The following is a 20,922-nucleotide window of genomic DNA, read 5'->3' on the forward strand; positions in this document are numbered from 1 at the left end:
CACTGGGGAACCGGGTGGCGGCAGCGGAAGTGGCGCCACAGGAAGTGGCCGCAAAACGTGGCCGTTTTCAGGGCGGCGGTGGGGGCTGGGCCAGAGCTGGTGGTGAGAGCGGGGGGGAGGTCTCACCTGGAGGAAAACGGGGACCCCTGTGACAGGGCTGATCCTCCCCCGGGAGGGGATACGGGACCCCTGTGACAGGTCTGATCCTCCCCCGGGAGGGGATACGGGACCCCTGTGACAGGGTCAGCATCTGCCCCCTCTCTGTCCCCCAGCTGTTCTTTCCGCCCGCTCCGTTCCTGAGATTCCGGAGCCGCCGGGATGACGCAGGCGGAGCTGCGGCTCTGCTCCCTCCTGCTCCAGGAGCACTTCGGGGAGATCGTGGAGAAAGTCGGGAACTCCCTGCTCCGGACGGGACCGCGGCCGCTGCGGCTCCTGGCGGGGGACGCGGGGCTGCTCCCGGATCAGGTACGGGATGGGAGGGGTCCAGGAGGGGAGATTTGGAGGAAAACCTGGAAAAGGACAAGGAATTTTTAATAAATCAGGGAGGAATATTTTAATGGAGCAGGTGGCTTGTATTTCTCTGAAAAACTAATCTTGGAAGGAGCAGGGAAATTCTGATTCTCCATAGGGAGACTCGGATCTGGGCAGGGACGGAACACCCAGGAAGACTGGGACGGGGCCATTACCCCCCCGTACAAGGCAGAGTCCGACCCTCCTACTCTCTCCCACAGGTGAAAAAGGCCCTTTGTGTCCTAATCCAGCACAACCTAGTGCGGTATGAGGTGCAGCCCCGGGGGTCCGTGGAATATGAGGCACGGAGCGAGCGGATCCTGCGGATCCTGCGCTACCCCCGCTACATCTACACAGCCAAGACGCTCTACGGGGACCCGGGGGAGCTGCTGGTGGAGGAGCTTCTGCTCCACGGGCACCTTTCCATGAGCTGCGCCGTTGCCAGGGTCGCCGATCGCCTCACTGAAACCATGGAAGGTGGGAAGGAAGCTCCTCCCTCAAAAAAATGGGATCTGGGAGCGGGTTTAGTTGGTGAATGGGATCAGAGGCACCGTAGGCTGTGGTGGTGGCCACGGTGTCACCGTGTACTCCTGAGCCTCAGGAACATCCAGGATCTGGTCTCGGACAGGCTGATGGAGACCACGGAGGGTGGGAAGCTTCTTAAGAAATAGGGATTTGGGATTGGGTTAGTGAATGTGGTCCCAAAGGGTCTGTGGGGTGCTCACCGTCGTGGCAGCGAGCACGGCATGACCACATTCTCCGAAGCCTCGGGAACATCCCAGATCCATCCACCGTGTCTCTCCTCCCACCTAGATGGGAAAACCATGGATTACTCGGAAGTGTCCAGCACGTTTGTGCGCCTGGCAGATACCCACTTCATCCAGAGGTGCCCGATGGTCCCGGAAATCCCTCGGGGCGCCAAGGCGCCGCCACCCCCTGCACCTGCCCTGGCCATTGCTGAGAAGGACATGTACGTCGTGCCTCGGCTCAGCCTTGTCGGTGAGAGCCCCGGGGATCCTGGCGCTTGGGGGGCCTCAGGAAGCACTCAGCCATGTGTTGAGGCCACAGTGATGGGTTTGATGGGAAATAGTGTCTTGGGTTGACAGGGAAAGGGAAGCGGAGACACTCGTGTGACGAGGAAGAGGAGGGGGAGCACAAGGCCAAAAGGCAGAAGCAGGAGGGAGGAACCTCAGAGGTACTGGGAATGCTGGAGTGATGGTGCCCTCGGTGCTCTGGCCTGGGAATCGGGACATGGGAAGGGTGGGATCCTAATTCCCAAACGTGTTCTGGGGAAACAAGGTGGTCCCCCTTTCCTCATTTTTTGTGGCTGTTTTTCCTCATTTTTCTGGCTCCCATCCCTGAGTTTCGTGTCTCCTTTTCCTCAGTTTTCTGCCCCATTTCCCTCCATTTCCCTGCCCCGTTTCCCCTCACTTTTTGTCCTCGGTCCCCCCAGACTCCCCCAGATGACGGCATTTACTGGCAAGTCAACCTGGAGCGCTTTCATCAGCACTTCCGTGACCAGGCTCTGGTCAGCGCCGTGGCCAGCCGCATGGACCAGGTCTGTGGTTCCCACCTCCGTTCCTAGCCTGGAACTGAGCTTTTCCCACTCTAATTCCCGGTTTTCCCAATACAGACCAGCAGCGAGGTGGTGCGGACGATGCTGCGCATGAGCGAGGTGACCACAGCCTCGGGTGCATCCCACACGCAGCCGCTCTCCTCCAATGAGGTGCGTCCTTGGAAGCCTCTGGGAAGCTGGCATCCCTCGGAATCCCTCGATGTTCTCTGTTTTTTCCACCGTAGATATTCCGATCTCTTCCTGCGGGGTACAACATTGGGAAGCAGGTGCTGGACCAGTACCTGGCGCTCCTGGCCGACGATCCGGTGAGGCTGGGGACACTGGACGCAGGGCTGGGGGGACCCCAGGGCTCTTCCAGTCTCCGTCGATTCCGTGATTCCTTGGTTGTTTCTCTATCTGTCTGAGGGTAAAGCAGGATTTGCTGAGAGTTAAGGAAGGTTTTTAACAGATACTGAAGATTTTTTAAGTTATTGAACAGGTATCAAAGACATGGAACAGATATTGAAATTATTTATCAGGTATTAAAGTTATTTTACAGACACTGAAGATATTTAACAGATGCTGAGGTTATTTAAGAATACTTGAGTTATTTAGCAGATATATAACTTATTTAACAAATATCGATGATACTGGAGACATGTAAAATATATTGTAGATGTTAAAAGATACCAAAGTTATTTGAAAAATACTGAAAATGATTTCATTCAAAGTCAGCCTAAAATTCTGACACTGAAGGTATTTAAGAGATATTCAAGATGTTCAAAAGCCCCTGGAAGGGTCACTAAGACCCAGTCCATGTTTTTAGGCTGCTAAAGTCACTGATCTTTGTTCCCTAAAATCTTCTTACTCTTCTCACTACAGATTGTAAGGAAAAAAATCTGTATTTTCCTTCCTTCAGGGGACGTCCTGAACTTTTCCCTGTTGTCTCTCCCTGCAGCTGGAGTTCGTGGGGAAGTCGGGGGACAGCGGCGGGGGCACCTACACCGTCAGTATCCTTTGGGGGGAACTTGGCGTTCCCAGGCCAGAAGCATTCCCGAGCTCCCAAATTGTCCTTGACCTCAGCCCCTACAGACCTGCACAAGGCCCTGGTGTCCCTGGCCACGGCCACACTGGAGTCCATCGTGGAGGAGAGGTGACACGGAGACCTGGAGCCTCCCAGGCTCCTCCCAGCCCCTTCCAATGTCCCTCCCTCATCCCACTCCTCCTGCACAGGTTTGGCTCCCGCTGTGCCAGGATATTCCGCCTGCTCCTGCGCAAGAAGCACCTGGAGCAGAAGCAGGTGGAAGATTTTGCCATGATCCCAGCCAAGGAAGCCAAGGACATGCTCTACAGGATGCTCTCAGAGAACCTGGTGTCCTTGCAGGTGAGGGATCTCCAGGATCCTGGAGAACTCTCTGTCCCCACAGGTGAGGGAGCTCTGGGATCCCAGAGATTCCCTGGGTGGAACAGCTGTCCAGGTGACAGGCACTTCCGGGCACTTCCAAGTGATCCCACCTGGAATCTGGGCACAGGGAACCCTTTGGGAAGGGGGAATCCTACGGGGAAGGTGACATAGGGACACCTCTGGGGGAGGGGATACCCCCACTCAGTTCCCACCACATCTGCCCCTCTGCCCTTCCACAGGAGATTCCCAAGACTCCGGACCACGCTCCGTCCCGCACCTTCTACCTGTACACGGTGAACGTGATGGCCGCTGCTCGGATGCTGCTTCACAGATGCTACAAGGTGAATCCCGAGGAATCCCGATGGCAGCGGCATGGTCCTCTGTGTGTTCCCCTGTTGGGTTTTTGGGAGCGTAGGGTCCTTCGGTGCCCCCCAATACACCTGGGCCGGGGGCTCATCTGGTTCTGTCCCTCCAGAGCTCCTTCCTGCTCCGGGGTCCAGGTCTCACAGCCCCCTCCCTTGTGGTGCCACAGGGGTGGCAGTGACAGTGCCCATGTCCTCCCATGGAGCTCCTCAGTGCTCCCCAACACACCCGTACTGGGTACTCACCCATTTCTTCCCCAGAGCGTGGCTAACCTGATGGAGCGACGGCAGCACGAGATGCGGGAGAACAAGTGAGTGCTGTGTCTGGGGGTGGCCCATTATGGTGGGTCCAGAGCCGCCACTGCCACGTCCACATTCCCTCCTAGGAGGCTCCTAGAGAAGTCCCAGCGTGTGGAGGCCATCCTGGCCTCCATGCAGGCCACGGGCGCTGAGGCGGCGCAGCTGCATGAGGTCGAGGAGATGATCACGGGTCCCGAGCGGCAGCAGCTCGAGACCCTAAAACGCAACGTCAACAAGTGAGGGGGACGGAAACAGGGATGGAGATGGGCATTGGGGACCCCCTGTGGGGGCTGCCCATCGCTGTCTGTCCCCTAGGATTGATGCCAGTGAGAACCAGGTGGATGAGACCATCTTTGTGCTGGAGTCGTTCATCGAGAGCACCATGAAGAGGCCATGAGGGAACAGGCCTGGAACAAGGACGCGGATGCAGATAAGGACAGGGATACAGACAGGGACGTGGATGGGGACAGGCACCGGATGCCTCTGCCCACGGTGCTTGTGCTACTGAGGAGAATAAAGCAACAGCTGCTAATGCACCTGTGTGTCAACTGCGTGCGGGGACACGGGGACACATGGGACATGGATGCACAGGACACAGGGGACACAGGTCACATGGGGACACAGGCAGGACGTGGGGGACACACAGAACTGTGCTTGTGTCCCTCAGGACCGGTCCTGTCTCCCGTGACAGACCGAGGGTGACGCCGTCCCCGGCGTGACCTGTCCATCCTGGCAGATTTCATCTGGGAGCAATCCTTGAATGTTTTGAATTTTGAAGGTGGAATCCAAATTTTGGCCAGGTTTAGGGTTAGCATTAGGTACGTGCCATCGCACTTAGGACGGCGGCTCTGGAAGAAACTTACAGTGCCATGCTCAAGATAATTTGCCGTAACTCACATGACATCGCACGTACAAATATAACTTGTATATATAGATTAAGCCATTGAAGGCTTGAAAAATGTGAGACAACATTATCTATATGAAAGAAATAAAAAGAGTGCATGTTTACCACTCTGTCCTGCTCCCCGCCCCTCATTTTCTTATTCTGTCCCACCGTCCTATTCCCCGATGCTCTTTCCCTGTTGCGCTGTCCATTTATCTGTCCATCCTTACCTGCTCTTCCCTTTCATCTGTCCTCGGTGCCTCTCTCAGACTCCCTCTTCCTTTTTTATTCCGTTGCTCTGTGCCATTGTTTCTCACTGTATCTTTCTATCTTGTTCCATGCCCCTATTATTTTTAATCCCTCGCCATTGTACTGCCCATCCCATTTTATTTATTTTCATCCTCACCCTGTCCTTATTTTCCTTTGTCCTGCTCCCGCTCCCTCTTTCTTCCTCTCCTCCTCTGTGCTTCCAGGTGCAATTCCCCAAGGGGCAGCCGGTGCTACCTTCAAGCGATAACGGTTTAGTGGTGGACTTGGCAGTGCTGGGTTAATAGGTGGACTTTGACGATCTCAAAGTTCTTTGCCAGCTTAAATGCTTCTATGGTTCTTTATGTGCGTCCTGCTCCCTGTTTTTTTCCCCCCTCTCTTGCTGTTCCTCTCCTTTTTCTGTCTTTCTGTGTTCCATTCCTAAGCTTCTGCTTTCCCACTACACCCCCTCCAAGCTGTCCCCATCTTCCTCTTCCCTCATCGTGGGCCCTGCTGCTCATTTTTGGTGGACTGCACCTCTGTCCAGCAGCCCATTGCTCCGGGAGCTGAGCAACTATCAGCTCCCCTCCAGACTGACGAGCGCTGCTGCGGAAAAACCTGCTGTGTCCTGGGGGTTTTGTCAGGCAGGACGATTTGGAGGCTCCCAGGAACCCCGTTCCCGAGGGGCCGGGGTGAGGAGAGCGGTCGAGATGAGAGCGATGGTGGGGTTGTGTGGAAGCTGAAAGAGGTGTGTGTGGTGGATGAGTGTTACGTGGTGCTGTTGTTTTGGGTTTCCTCTAACAATAAAACAAAACGTAGCAAGTTTTCCAGAAATAGAAAAATTGTTATATTGTGTTGATATGTATTTGGCTTGTGTTGCTCTGTATTGGTCTGTATTTGTGTTTGCTGCTGCATTTCCAGGTATTGCTCTGTATGCAAAGTGGACTTTTACCAGTGTGTATATGGATTGTAGTTGTACTTTATTTGTATACATTGTTGTTTCTGTATATTTTGCTAGAGTGTAAATACAAAAATCCATTCAATAAAGTTGAATAAACCGTAAAAAAGATACCCAGCCCCCCCCCCCCCCCCCCCCGCCTTGGCTCCTGTCTTTCTTTGGTGTGGTTTAGTCATTTTTTCACTGTATTTCTTGCTTTGCTTTACTTTTTAGTCTATTCCTCACTTTACTTTTCTCTGTCTATCTTTATTTCTGTGTCTGTTTTTCTCACTGTTTCTACCTCTGTCTCTCAGTTTCTCTTCTTCTCACTTTCTCCAATTATGTTTCTCTCTAGGTTTATTTTCCTATTTCTCCTTAACTATTTCCTTGTTTTTCTTTGACTCCATTTCTTTGCTTCTCTAGAACTCTGTTTCTTTGCTTTTCTACTTCTCCTTATTGCTTTCTCTCTTTTTCTCTTTTACTCTCTTTCTGTCCTTCTCTATTTTTCTCTTTAATTCTGTTTCTTTGTTCCTCTGTTTGTCTTTATTCCTGTGTTTCTCTACTTTTCTCTTTCCTCTTCTCTCTATTTTCTCTTTCTCTCTAACTTTACTTTCTCTCTCTAACTTTTTAACTTTACTTTCCTCTTTTCTCTCTAACTCTTTAGCTTTGCTTTTCTCTTTCCCTCTAACTTAACTTTTCGACTTTACTTTCCTCTTTCTCTCTAACTTTAACTCTTTAGCTTTGCTTTTCTCTTTCCCTCTCACTTTAACTTTATTTCTAACTTTTATGTTAGAAATAAAGTTTATTTTTATTTATAGCTTAAATTTAAAAAAAGCAGCAGTAGAACTTGTAATGCTCCCTGGGAGTAAAAAAAAAAAAAGTTTTACATATAAAATTTTTACTCCCAGGGAGCTTTAAAAGTTCTACTGCTGCACCAGACTTGTTATTTTTTCTTCTTTTTATATATAGTATATAGGGCCCCTAATTAGCACTCCAAATGGGAGTAACTAATTGAATTGATTAATCATTACATAGCTACTCCCATCTGGAGCACTAATTGAATTAGATAATTGGATAATTAGTTAATTAGCCAATTTTTTGCGTGCACACACACACCACCCACACCTATCACTCATCCTAAGCTCTACCCCCGATTCATCACAGGCTCCCACCCCCCGCCCCCGGGCACCGCCGCCCTCGCGCGCGTCACGAGGCTCCGCCCCGGCCCCGCCCCCGCCCCCGCGTCACGTGGCTCCGCCCCTTCCATCGCGCGAGCAATGTGGCCCCGCCTCTCGCCCCGCCCCCAGCCCCGCCCCTCTCCCCTCACGGCGTTTCCCGCCCCCGGCACCGACCCCCCGCCAGTCCCGCGCCGCTCCTGCACCTGCCGCCGCCTGGACCCCAGCGGTCCGGCACCCGCCGCCGCCTACAGCTACCCGCCGCCGCCTGCAGCCACCCGCCAGCCCCCCGTGAGCCGCCGCCGTCCCCCCGCCGGCACTGGGCCGGTCCCGCACGGCTCCGCGGCCTCACACCACCCCACCGCACCTCCCCGCTGCCCGCCGCTCCCCCCAGCCGCCATTGCAGGTACCCTCAGGGCATCCCCCACCCCGTGCCGCCTCACGGACCCCTGCCGCCGCCCGCGGCACTCCTTCCGCCATTGCGGGTCCCCTCAGGGGACACCCTGCCCCTTGCCACCCCCGGGTCCCCTCAGGGCAGCCCCCGCCGCCTCACGGCCCCTCTTCCACCACTGCGGGTTCCCTCAGGGCGCCCCCCCCAAGCCCCCCCTTCCCGTCATTTATGCACCACCCCACAGCACCCCTCAGGGCGCCATTTTAGCCCACCCAGCCGCAGCAGGCAGACCCCCCAGCACCAGGAGAACACCGCAGCCCCCATGGAAGGACAACACCCACACAAAAAAGGTTAGAAAAACACACAGAGGGTGGCAGCCAAGGAGGGACACTGCAGGGGGACACAATTAAGGCCGAGAGCCCAGGGGGACATTCCAGGGGGACATAATAAAGGCCAAGAGCCCAAGGGGGAGGCAGCAGGAAAACGTAATAAAGGCCAAGAGCCCGGGGGGAGTCCAGGGAATAAAGAGAAAGGGCTCAAAAATCACACACTACACAACAAACACAAGGGGTATGACACACAAGCCCTGTTCCCTAAACCTAACCTTAACCAGGACCCCAAACAACACCCCTTTCTCCCCAAAAGCAGCGACAGGCAGCAGCCCTCCCCAGAGCCGAAGGCAATCACCCTGAATGCTGAGCCCATGCCAGCACCCTCCCCAAAACTGGAGGAAATAATCCCAAATGCTGAGCCCATGCCAGCACCCTCCCCACAGCTGGAGGCAAAAATCCCAAATGCTGAGCCCATGCCAGCACCCTCCCCACAGCTGGAGGCAAAAATCCCAAATGCTGAGCCCATGCCAGCACCCTCCCCACAGCTGGAGGCAATAATCCCAAATGCTGAGCCCATGCCAGCACCCTCCCCACAGCTGGAGGCAATAATCCCAAATGCTGAGCCCATGCCAGCACCCTCCCCACCTAACCCTAGCCCCAAACCCTAACCTTAACCCCTAGCCCCCTAGCCCTGACCGTGACCCCTAACCCCCAACCCTAACCCAACCCCCTAACCTTCTGGGGCTCCAGAAGGTTCTGGGGGGCCCTATGGGGTTCCAGAAAGTTCTATGGGATCCCTTTGGGTTCTATGGGGCTCCAGAAGGTTCCGTGAGGTCCCATAGCCCTAGCCCTGACCCTAACCCTATAGCCCCAATACCAATACAGTGCCAGGAGCACGCCAGGAGCCTGCCACACAAGGGACAACGCACGCAGGCCAGAGACCAGCAGGTAAAGTTCAGGGGCCAAGTGGGACAGTAGTACATAGGGTGGAGGGGGCAGAGGGACAGGGGCAGGGAGCACAGAGGCACAGGGCCAGGGGCCAGTGCCACGTTAGGTGCCACACACCACCATCAGGAGTAGAAGCCAGGTAGCAGGGGCCAGATGACCACAGTAGGGGTCAGGGGTCAGCAGTAGGTGCCAGGTATCAGGGGCCAGGTGACACAGGTAGGGATCAGGTGACAGTGCCAGGTGTTGGTGTCAGGTCAGGTGACAGTGCCAGGTGTCACATTCCAGGTCAGGTGACAGCACCAGGTGTCAGGTTTCAGGTCAGATGACTGCCAGATGTCAGGTTACAGGTGTCAGGTTTCAGGTCAGGTGACAGCGCCAGGTGTCAGGTTTCAGGCCCCTCCCCTCGTGCCACACCCCCCCTCTCCCATAACCCCACCCCCTACCTCTAGGAATCCCTACGCACCCGCCAGGTGAACATTTAGGGTTTTCCAGGTGGGTTTCCCTGAGGGTTTCTGAGGCATAGGGTCCAGGTCAGGACCCAGGCACCCAGTCAGGGTCCAGGCACAGGTCACGTCCCAGTATCCAGGTCAGGGTTAGGGTTGCAGGGCAGCAGCGCAGGTACAGGCCAGGGGCACAGGTTAGTGGCGCAGGTGCAGGCTAGGGGTGCAGGTGCAGGTGAAGAGCACAGGTTAGGGGTGCAGGTGCAGGTGAGGAGCATGGGTCAGGGGTGCAGGCCAGGGGTGCACATGCAGGCAAGGAGCACGGGTTAGGGGTGCAGGGTAGGAGTGCAGGCCTCAAGTGCAGGTTAGGGGTGCAGGCACAGGTGAGGAGCAGGGGCCAGGGGTGCAGGCACAGGGAAGGAGTGCAGGTTAGGGGTGGAGGCACAGGTGAGGAGCAGGGGCCAGGGGTGCAGGCACAGGGAAGGAGTGCAGGTTAGGGGTGGAGGTGCAGATGAGGAGCACAGGTTAGGGGCACAGGTGCAGGGTAGGAACACAGAGTAGGGGTGCAGGTGCAGGTGAGGTATGTGGCGCTGTAGGGATCCAGAAGGTTCTATGGGGTTCTACAGGGGTCTACGGGGCTCAGTGGGGTCCTATGGTGCTCTAGAAGGTTCTGGGGGGGGCTCTATGGGGTTCTACGGGGTTCCAGAAGGTTCTGTGGGGTCCAATTGGGTCCTATAGGGCTCCAGAAGGTTCTGTGGGGTCCCATTGGGCTCTGTGGGGCTCCAGAAGGTTCTGTGAGGCGCTGTGGGGCTCCAGAAGGGTCTGGGGGGCTCTGGGGTTTTATGGGGCTCCAAAAGATTCTGTGGCGTCCCATTGGCTTCTGTGGGGCTCTATGCGGTTCCAGAAGGTTCTGTGGGGTCCCATTGGGTTCTATGGGGCTCCAGAAGGTTCTGGGGGGCCCTATGGGGTTCCAGAAAGTTCTATGGGATCCCTTTGGGTTCTGTGGGGCTCCAGAAGGTTCCGTGGGGTCCCATTGGGTTCTTTGGGGCTCCATTGGGTTCTATGGAGCTCTGGAAGATTCTATGGGGCTCTATAGGGCTGCTATGGGGCACTGTGGGGCTCCAGAAGGTTCTGTGGGGTTATATGGAGCTCGGTGGGGTTCTAAAAAGTTCTGTGGAGTCCCATTGGGTCCTATGGGCCTCTAGAAGGTTGTGTGGGGTTCTATGGGGGTCTGTAGGACTCTAGAAGGTTCTATGCAGGTCTGTGGGGCTCCTGAAGGTTCTGTGGGGTCCCATTGGGTTCTATGAGGCTCTAGAAGGTTTTAAGGGGTTCTATGGGGCTCTGTGGGGCTCCAGAAGGTTCTACGGGGTCCCATTGGGTTCTGTGGGGTACCAGAAGGTTCTGTGGGGGTTCTGTGGGGCGCTGTGGGGCGCTGTGAGGCTCCAGAAGCTTCTACGGAGTTCCATTGGGTTCTGTGGGGCTCTATGGGGCTCCAGAAGGTTCTGTGGGGCTCTGTGGGGATCAGTGGGGTCCCATTGGGTTCTATGGAGGTGTATGGGGCTCTGTGGGGCTCCAGAAGGTTCTATGGGGTTCCATGGGGTTCTATGGGGCTCCAGGAGGTTCTGTGGTGCTCTGCCAGGTTCTATGGGGCACTCTGGGGTTCTGTGGGGCGCTACAAGGTTCTATGGGGTTCCATTGGCTTCTATGGGGCTCCAGATGGTGCTGTGGGGCTCTATGGGGCGCTGTGGGGCTCCAGAGGGTTCTGTGGGGTTCTACGGGGCTCTAGAAGGTTCTATTGGGGTCTATGGGGCTCCAGAAGGTTCTGTGGGGCGCTGCGGGGTTCCAGAAGGTTCTGTGGTGTCCTGTGGGGCCCGAGAAGTTTCTATGGGGTCCTGTTGGGTTCTGTGGGGTTCTATGGGGCTCTGTGCGTCTCTGTGGGGCTCCAGAAGGTTCTATGGGGTTCTATGGACCTCTGTGAGGTTCTAGAAAGTTCTGTGGGGTCCCATTGGGTTCCATGGGGCTCTACAAGGTTCTGTGGGGTTCGATTGGGTTCTATGGAATCCAAAAGGTTCTATGAGATCCCATTGGGTTCTATCGGGCTCCAGGAGGTTCTATGGGGCGCTGTGGGGTCCCGTTGGGTTCTATGCCGTTCTATAGGGTGCTGTGGGGCTCTAGAAGGTTCTGTGGGGCGCTGTGGGGTTTTAAAAGATTCTGTGGAGTCCTATGGCGCTCTGTGCGTTTCTATGGGGCTCCAGAAGGTTCTGTGGGTCTCTGTGGGGCTCTAGAAGGTTCTGTGGGGTCCCATTGTGTTCTGTGGGGCCCCAGTGGGTTCTATGGACTTCTGGAAGATTCTGTGGGGCTCTATGGGGTTCTATGGGGCTCTAGAAAATTCTGTGGGGCTCTGTGGGGTTCCATTGGGTTCTATGGGGCACTAGAAGGTTAGGGTTAGGGTTAGGGGTTAGGTTTAGGAGTTAGGGGGTTAGGGGGTTAGGGGTTAGGGTTAGGGGGTTAGGGTTGGGTTAGGGTTACAGTTAGGGTTATGGGTTAGGTTTGGGGGCTAGGGGTTATGGTTAGGGTTAGGGTGTTAGGGTTAGGGGTTAGGGTAATGGGTTACGCTTAGGGCTAGGGTTGCGCTTAGGGTTAGGGTTGAGAAAACCACAAAAGTAGGAGGTCGTGGGATACTTACCGTGCGAAAGGGCTAGGTTTAGGATTCGGGGTTTGGGTTAGTGTAAGGGTAAGGGTTAGGGTTGGTTTTGGGTAGGGGTTAGGTTTAGGGTTACAGTCATGCCTAGGCTTCGGTTTGAGAAAACCACAAAGCCAGGAGACCCAGGGACACTGATCATGCGAAAGGGAGGCCAAGTTAAGTACGGCACATCCAAAACCTTGTTCCCTCTTCCTCTTTCTGCTCGGAGCTCACCACAGCCCGGTGCCCGATTAGTGGCTCAATCTATGGTTAGGGTTAGGGTTAGGCGTTCTCCTAGGGTTAGGGTTGAGAAAACCCCAAAGCCAGGAGCTCCAGGGATACTCAGCATGCAAAAGGCATACCAAGGTGAGGAGGACACAGCCCAAACCTTGCTTCCTCTTTGTCATTCTGCTCAGAACTCGCCACAACCCTCTGCCAGATTTCTGGCTCAGGGTAGGGTTAGGGTTAGGGTTACGGCTAGGTTTACGGCTAGGGTTAAGGTTGAGAAAACCACAAAGCCAGGAGCCCCAGGGACGCTGATCATGCGAAAGGCAGGCCAAGTTAAGCACGGAACGTCCAAAACCTTGCTCCCTCTTCTTCTTTCTGCAAGGGTAAGGGTTAGGGTTAGGGGCTCGGTATAGGGTTAGGGTTAGGGGTTAGGGTTAGGGTTATGCCTAGGGTTAGGATTGAGAAAACCACAAAGCCAGGGGACCCAGGGACACTAACCATGCAAAAGGCAGGTCAAGTTAAGCACAGCACATCAAAACCTTGCTCCCTCTTCCTCTTTCTGCTCAGAAGTCACCACAGCCTAATGCCCAGTTTCTGGCTCGAGTTAGGGTTAGGGTTAGGGTTAGGGTTTGGTTTAGGGTTAGGGTTAGGGTTACGCCTAGGGTTAGGGTTGAGGAAACCACAAAGCCAGTAGACCCAGGGACACTAACCATGCAAAAGACATACCAAGGTGACCGCAGCACATCCAAAACCTTGCTCCGTCTTTGTCATTCTGCTCAGAACTCGCCACAAACCTCTGCAGGATTTCTGGCTCGAGCAAATGTTAGGGTTAGGGTTACGCCTAGGCTTAGGATTAGGGTTGAGAAAACCACAAAGCCAGGAGCTCCAGGGACACTGATCATGACAAGGGCAGGCCAAGTTAAGTACGGCACATCCAAAACCTTGCTCCCTCTTCTTCTTTCTGCTAGGGTTAGGGTTAGGGTTAGGGGCACTGGTTAGGGGTAGGGTTATGCCTAGGTTTAGGATTGAGAAAACCACAAAGTCCGGAGACCCAGGGACACTAACCATACAAAAGGCAGGCCAACTTAAGCATGGCATATCAAAACCTTGCTCCCTCTTCCTCTTTCTGCGCGGAACTCACCACAGACCGATGCCCGATTACTGGCTCAATCTATGGTTAGGGTTAGGGTTAGGCGTTCTCCTAGGGTTAGGGTTGAGCAAACCACAAAGCCAGGAGCTCCAGGCGTGCTCACCATGCAAAAGGCATACCAAGGTGAGGAGGACACAGCCCAAACCTTGCTCCGTCTTCTTCTTTCTGCTCAGAACTTGCCACAAACCTCTGCCGGATTTCTGGCTCAAGGTAGGGTTAGGGATAGGGTTATGCCTCGGGTTAGGGTTAGGGTTACGCCTAGGGTTAAGGTTGAGAAAACCACAAAGCCAAGAGCTCCAGGGACACTGATCATGCGAAAGGCAGGCCAAGTTAAGCGTGGCACATCCAAAACCTTGCTCCCTCTTCTTCTTTCCGCAAGGGTTATGGTTAGGGTTAGGGGTAGGGTTAGGGTTATGCCTAGGGTTAAGGTTGAGAAAACCATAAAGCCAGGAGACCCAGGGGCACTAACCATGCAAAAGGCTGGCCAAGTTAAGCACAGCACATCAAAACCTTGCTCCCTCTGCCTCTTTCTGCTTGGAAGTCACCACAGCCCAATGCCCAGTTTCTGGCTCGGCCTTGGGTTAGGGTTAGGGTTTGGTTTAGGGTTAGGGTTAGGGTTAGCTTACGCCTCGGGTTAGGGTTGAGGAAACCACAAAGCCAGGAGCTCCAGGCGTACTCACCATGTAAAAGACATACCAAGGTGACCGCAGCACATCCAAAACCTTTCTCCCTCTTCTTCTTTCTGCAAGGGTTAGGGTTAGGGTTAGGGGTTAGGGTTATGCCTAGGGTTAGGATTGAGAAAACCACAAAGCCAGGAGACCCAGGGACACTAACCATACAAAAGGCAGGCCAACTTAAGCACGGCACATCAAAACCTTGCTCCCTCTTCCTCTTTCTGCTCGGAACTCACCACATCCTGATGCCCGATTAGTGGCTCAATCTATGGTTAGGGTTAGGGTTAGGCGTTCTCCTAGGGTTAGGGTTGAGGAAACCACAAAGCCAGGAGCTCCAGGCGTACTCACCATGCAAAAGACATACCAAGGTGACTGCAGCACATCCAAAACCTTGCTCCCTCTTCTTCTTTCTGCAAGGGTTAGGGTTAGGGTTAGGCACTCGGGTTAGGGTTAGGCTTAGGGGTTAGGGTCATGCCTAGGGTTAGGATTGAGAAAACCACAAAGCCAGGAGACCCAGGGACACTAACCATGCAAAAGGCCGGCCAACTTAAGCATGGCATATCAAAACCTTCCTCCCTCTTCCTCTTTCTGCTCGGAACTCACCACAGACCGATGCCTGATTAGTGGCTTAATCTATGGTTAGGGTTAGGGTTAGGCGTTCTCCTAGGGTTAGGGTTGAGAAAACCACAAAGCCAGGAGCTCCAGGGATACTCAGCATGCAAAAGGCATACCAAGGTGAGGAGGACACAGCCCAAGGTGAGGAGGGCACATCCAAAACCTTGCTCCCTCTTCTTCTTTCTGCAAGGGTTAGGGTTAGGGGCTCGGGTTAGGGTTAGGGGTTAGGGTTAGGGTTAGGGTTTTGCCTAGGGTTAGGATTGAGAAAACCACAAAGCCAGGGGACGCAGGCACACTAACCATGCAAAAGGCCGGCCAAGTTAAGCACAGCACATCAAAACCTTGCTCCCTGTTCTTCTTTCTGCTCAGAACTCACCACAGCCCAATGCCCAGTTTCTGGGTCGGCCTAGGGTTAGGGTTAGGGTTTGGTTTAGGGTTAGGGTTAGGGTTACGCCTAGGGTTAGGGTTGAGAAAACCACAAAGCCAGGAGCTCCAGGGACACTGATCATGCGAAAGGCAGGCCAAGTTAAGCACGGCACATCCAAAACCTTGCTCCCTCTTCTTCTTTCTGCAAGGGTTAGGGTCAGGGTTAGGGGCTCGGGTTAGGGTTAGGATTAGGGGTTAGGGTTAGGTTTTTGCTTAGGGTTAGGATTGAGAAAACCACAAAGCCAGGAAACCCAGGGACACTAACCATGCAAAAGGTAGGCCAACTTAAGCACAGCATATCAAAACCTTGCTCCCTCTTCCTCTTTCTGCTCGGAACTCACCACAGCCCGATGCCCGATTAGTGGCTCAATCTATGGTTAGGGTTAGGGTTAGGGTCAGGGTCAGGGTCAGGGTTAGGGTCAGGGTTAGGGTCAGGGTCAGGGTCAGGGTCAGGGTTAGGGTTAGGGTTGGGTTAGGGTTAGGGTTAGGGTTACGCCTAGGGTTAGGGTTGAGAAAACCACAAAGCCAGGAGCTCCAGGGATACTCACCATACAAAAGCAGGCCAAGTTGAGCGTAGCACATCCAAATCCTTGCTCCCTCTTCGTCATTCTGCTCGGAACTCACCACAGCCCAATGCCCGATTTCTGCCTCAGTCTAGGGTTAGGGCTAGGGTTAGGGTTAGGGTTAGGGTCCTGCCTAGTGTTAGTGTTCAGAAAACCACAAAGCCAGGAGCTCCAGCGATACTCACCATGCAAAAGGCTGGCCAAGTTGAGCGTAGCTCATCCAAAACCTTTGTCCCTCTTCGTCATTCTGCTCGGAACTCACCACAGCCCAATGCCCGATTTCTGCCTCAGTCTAGGGTTAGGGTTAGGGCTAGGGTTATTCCTAGTGCTAGGTTTCACAAAACCACAAAGCCAGGAGCTCCAGAGATACTCCTCATGCAAAAGGCAGGCCAAGTTGAGCACAGCACATCCAAATCCTTGCTCCCTCTTCGTCATTCTGCTCGGAACTCACCACAGCCCAATGCCCGATTTCTGCCTCAGTCTTGGGTTAGGGTTAGGGCTAGGGTTAGGGTTATGCCTAGGGTTTGGGTTCATGAAACCACAAAGCCAGGAGCTCCAGGGATACTCACCATGCAAAAGGCATGCCAAGTTGAGAGTAGCACATCCAAATCCTTGCTCCCTCTTCGTCATTCTGCTCGGAGCTCACCACAGCCCAATGCCCGATTTCTGGCTCAGTCTAGGGTTAGGGTTAGGTTTATGCCCAGGGTTAGGGTTCAGAAAACCACAAAGCCGGGATTTTCTCGGCCATATGCAGAGCCCAGCACTAGGAATAAAGGAATTCCTAGCTTTACAACGCCAAAAATGCAGTACCGGAGAGTTCTGTTATCCCGAGGACTTGGGGGATATTTCGCAAAAATTTCCGGGGGCCCAGGCTGGACCGAGCTTTTAACACTCCCCCGGATTCACGGGATCAGGGATTCTAGCGTGCCCTGCACGGGTTTTTTCAGGGAAGTCCCAAATCCGTGTGAGCACGAAGCAGAATCCTCTGGGAGCTGTGAAGGCAACAGGATATTTCTTGGGAATTTTGAAGGATTGGGTGAGTCCTCAGTGTTAGGTTGGAATGAACGCAAACTGTCCGGGAGTTGCTGGTTTGGGGATGGCCGGGTCTGGGTTTGGATTTGTGGGCACCGAGTGTTCCTTGTGTCAGCTTTAGGTCTTCTGGATTGGTGGGAATTGTCAGAGAAAAGAGAAGGCAATTGAAATGCGGAGCTCCATTCCCGGAGAAATGGTCGAGATGGGAGAGGAAAGGCTGTGGAGCTGCTGGGAGCTCGTGGAGAACGAAAGGATCTGAGGCCTGGAGGCAAAAGCTGTGGAACAAAGCCTGAAAAGGGTGTGGGGTGGGGCGGGAGGGGGGAGGAGGGCACCGTGGTGGGGGGAAAGAGGGAAAGGATCCCTGCTCCGGGAATCCAGCAGGGACCAGGAGAGGATCATTTTCCATCCACTGCTCTCAGTGGAATCCTAATAAGGACGGTGGAAGGGAAGTGATTCGTTTGTTCTTAGGTTTGGAATGAAAGGTGCTCTTGCAGAGGGGACTATTGACCTGTTAAAATTCTGTTGGATACAGGAAAAGAGGGAGGAAGCAAGCAGCTGGGGAATGAAGGGGTGGATTTTTTGGTGGATACAGGGAAAGACACGGGAAGGGGCTCTCAAGTAAAATGCACCTCACGGGCAGCACCAGGAGAAGCCTCAAGTGCCCTTTTTTTCCAAGCTCTGACATTCCAGAGGAGTAAGCAGTGGTCAGCCCATCACTTTCTGTATTCCTTGGATGCCCAGTGCTTTGTTGGGAAGAGATAATATTTGGAAATGAACAAATCCGGGGATGTAATTTCCTGATAGTAAAGCCCCAGAGACCCTGGTTTTGATATCCTTCCAGCACCCAAACGCAACAGAGGGAATCCTGGCGGAGCTGGAAAACGCTGTCGCTTCGTCGGTGGAATTCCTGGGAACTGGAAAGCAGCAGAAGCAGCAAGAACAGAGTTGGAAGCAGGCTCCAGCCGGGTAAGGCAGACACCAAATCCTTTGGAACTGGGCAGGGGTGGGAAGAATGAATTCTTACATTTGTAGCCCAGGGATTCCTGAGCAGGATCCCGGCAGGGAAGACTGCAGGGATCAGGCTGGGGCCTGATCGCAGCTGGGGGCAGCGAGCCTTGGAATTGGCTGAAGGGAAGAAAGAGGGATCCTTTGAGCACAAGGATCAGGTGTCAAATGTGGAGATGGCATCAGACAATTCCTCGGGAGGGTTTAGTTCCTGGGCCAAATCGATCTCCTGCCTTGTGAAGGAGCTCAGAGATCTGGGAAGAGCCCGACCAACGCAGGGAATGCACTGGCAGATAAAAGTGCCGGGGAACGGTGGGGAAAAGCATCCGAACAGGGGGCCTCGTTTTGTACAGGAACGGTACAAAAAATTGTCCGAAAGAATAGGAATGGAATGGGATTTTACGTATTCCTCGGAGGCCACAATCTGGTGGGAAGGCTGAGAGAAAGAAACAAAGCCTAAAAAGGCAGATGAGCCAGATCTGCCCAAAGCCTCCAACGGCCACATTCCCTGGCATTGCTGAGGACTTCAGCCAAGCTCCAAGCAAAAGGTGAGCCCCTGATTTTGGTGCCAAGGGAAACTCCGAGTTAAGAATAATCCAAATATGAAGCACTTCTCACAAAACTCAGCTTTGCAAACCTTTATTTGGGCTAAAAAAGAAAAGATGGGAATGCCCTTGGCAGAAAAGCAGCTGTGAGGCACAGCAGGCTTCAAATGCCTGTCAGCAGGAGCTCCAGGAGAAACGGCTGCTGGCTCTGGGCATCCTGGGCTTTTCAGGCAGGTTTTGTACTGGATTGCAAGGCAGTTTTCCTGCCTCTGGGGGGTGGCACCTGCATCCCACCGGAAAGGGAAAATGTGGAGAGAGGGGCAAGCGGGAAGACAGTTGCTGATGTGTGTCCTTGGATCGCAGTTCCTCCCGGTGAGTCTGTGCTGCTGGAAGTTTGAAGGAGATCAGTCCTGGAGTACGTGTGGGTTCACCTGTGGGGTTTGGGAGCGACGCTGGCCATGAAATTCCAGGGATGTTCCCCTTGCTGGAGTGAGAAGCAGTGGAAGCACTTTGCTGTCTGCTTCTTCATCGCCTTCGCCTCGGTCCCCTGGGGCTCCAGGTAATCCCCTCTCACCTTTGCTTTTCCAAGGGTCTCTAAATGAGGGCTTGAGCTTTGGTGCAGCTCCCTTTACAGGGAAGATCTGTTCCAGGAAAGGTCTCCTGGTCTGGACCGATGGCGTTGCAGGAAGACCAGGAAACCCCACAGCTCCTGTGGCTCCCTCATCTGATTTGCCTGCAGGCAGCAAGGATCATTCCCAAGTGTCATCCCCTGGCTCCGTGACTCGGTGAGGTTGTGTTCCCCCAAAGGCCAGGGGCCGCTTTGTTTTGCGGCTCACGAAAGTCCAGCTCGGTGGTGCTGGGTTTGGTTTTTGTGTGCAATGAAGGCACTAAAAAATTCCCCTCCTTCCGTGGCACAGCCCTGGAGTGGGAGCAGATTCCCCTTATCCCGCAGTTATCCCGCTCCTGCCCTGGATCCCTGCGGTGCCGTGTGTTCTCCAAGCTCACAGCACTGCTGGCTCTAAACAAGAAAAACAATCCCTGTTCCTTCTCTTCTTCGTCCTTGATGTTCCCAGGCCCTGCATCTCCCTGGCTATTCCCTGTGGGAGTCTTCATCTCCATCCCACCTTATCCCGATCAAGTAAGGGTCTGAGACGTGTTTAGCAGCAAATGCATTCTTGTAAAGAAAGCCAAGAGCAAAGAGCATCCAGATGCAGAGAAGTCTTTAGAAAAGCGTTGCAGATGTGCAAATGAGGGACGTGTCTTCCTGCATCTCCTGTTGTTTTTCTCTGTCACGTTTTGGAAGGGTTTCTCTCAGTGATTTCCTGCAGTCCAGGTGCGTCCCTTCTTTTGTCCAAATCCAGTGCCAGAGGATCGAACAACTGACGAGTGGGGCCTGGGATGAAAACGGTTCTCCTAAAATGAGGGAAACAATGCTAGAAGAGAAATGATCATCCTTTTAATGCCTGGAATAAAAATGCTGGAAAAGGGCACTTTTTATTTGATATGGTGTCATTCTCCTTTTTTTTTTTCCATAGCTAAAACTCCACGGTGAGCAATCAGAGCAGAAATAGGAAATGCAGGAGTCTTGGATTCCACAGTGGGATTAACTTCCCTTTTCTGCTCTCTTTCAGGACAGGAAAAACCACTGAACTCGCCCCGTCTTTGGTTAACAGAGCACAGAGGTGTTCAGTGCCATCGTGAGTCTTTAGGGCTGTGGCTCCTGGAGAGGTCCTTGGTGCTCTGATGGACGTGCTCCAAGCGTCCATCCTGGACTCCTGTATCGGGGGCGAGAAGGAAAGCATGTTTTTCCATGTCACAATTGTGACTTCTGCTACTGTGCGCGTAGTAGCCTTTCTCTGTGCGCTACCCTCACCTGCCAGGTCGTTTGCACCGCGCTGACCTGCGTTGTTTCAAACGTTCGTCTTGCGCATTGCTGCACTCCTCCCAAACCCAAGCATGGGCTGGGCTCTTCTCGCTAACACTGCAAGTAAGAACACCGCACACGTGCAGTACAGAAGATCCCACCCGTGCATGTGAACTCAGCAGCGCCGTGCACGTGCAGTTAAAAAGCAGTAATAAAACTCCTCAAACATAAAAAAACCCCAGCAAAAATACCTGCACATAAGCGGCAGAACTCAAAAAAGCAAAGGAATGAGCAACGACTTGGAGAGCGGCACACGCGCAGTAAATTGAGAAGCCGTGCCCGTGCAGTAACGCGGAAAACCGCACCGGTGCAATGACAGAAAGCGACGTGCGCGCAGGGAAGCGGGAGAGCTGCGTGGTGCTGCTCACTGCTTCCACCTGCTGGTGCACAGGAGGCACTACAGCCACCCCGGGGAGCAGCTGCATGCGCGCATTGGCCCAACGATGCCGGCTGAAGAAAGCTGCGCGTGTGCAGGGAGCGGCCGCAGCTACCCACGTGCAGCGCCGCGGGAAGGCCGTGCGGGCGCAGCGGCTTTTTACGCTCAGTGCTGCCGCTCAGGGGGTAACATCCCGTACCGCAGGCCACGACCTCAC

General features: G+C 54.0%; 1 protein-coding gene across 5 annotated transcripts; it reads left to right on the plus strand.

Annotated features, from left to right (window-relative positions):
* Nucleotides 1-49: 49 nt before the first annotated feature.
* Nucleotides 50-5,661, plus strand: POLR3C (RNA polymerase III subunit C). 5 transcript variants are annotated; one of them, XM_082298842.1, is made up of 15 exons: nt 50-102; nt 273-465; nt 732-987; nt 1,324-1,509; nt 1,617-1,705; nt 1,964-2,068; nt 2,144-2,236; nt 2,311-2,391; nt 3,024-3,075; nt 3,158-3,218; nt 3,299-3,449; nt 3,710-3,811; nt 4,094-4,143; nt 4,219-4,368; nt 4,448-5,661. In XM_082298842.1, the coding sequence occupies exons 2-15, from the start codon at nt 319-321 to the stop codon at nt 4,527-4,529; spliced, it is 1,605 nt and encodes a 534-aa protein (XP_082154968.1). In that variant the 5' UTR covers nt 50-102; nt 273-318; the 3' UTR covers nt 4,530-5,661. The 5 variants fall into 5 exon arrangements, with proteins under 5 accessions (XP_082154968.1, XP_082154966.1, XP_082154964.1 ...); XM_082298840.1 differs by having other exon boundaries at nt 2,144-2,391; nt 3,024-3,218; XM_082298838.1 differs by having other exon boundaries at nt 3,024-3,449.
* The last annotated feature ends 15,261 nt before the right edge of the window (nt 5,662-20,922 follow it).

This window comes from Coloeus monedula (genome assembly GCF_965178545.1).
Source record: "Coloeus monedula genome assembly, chromosome: 29".
In the NCBI taxonomy this organism is placed as follows: domain Eukaryota; kingdom Metazoa; phylum Chordata; class Aves; order Passeriformes; family Corvidae; genus Coloeus; species Coloeus monedula.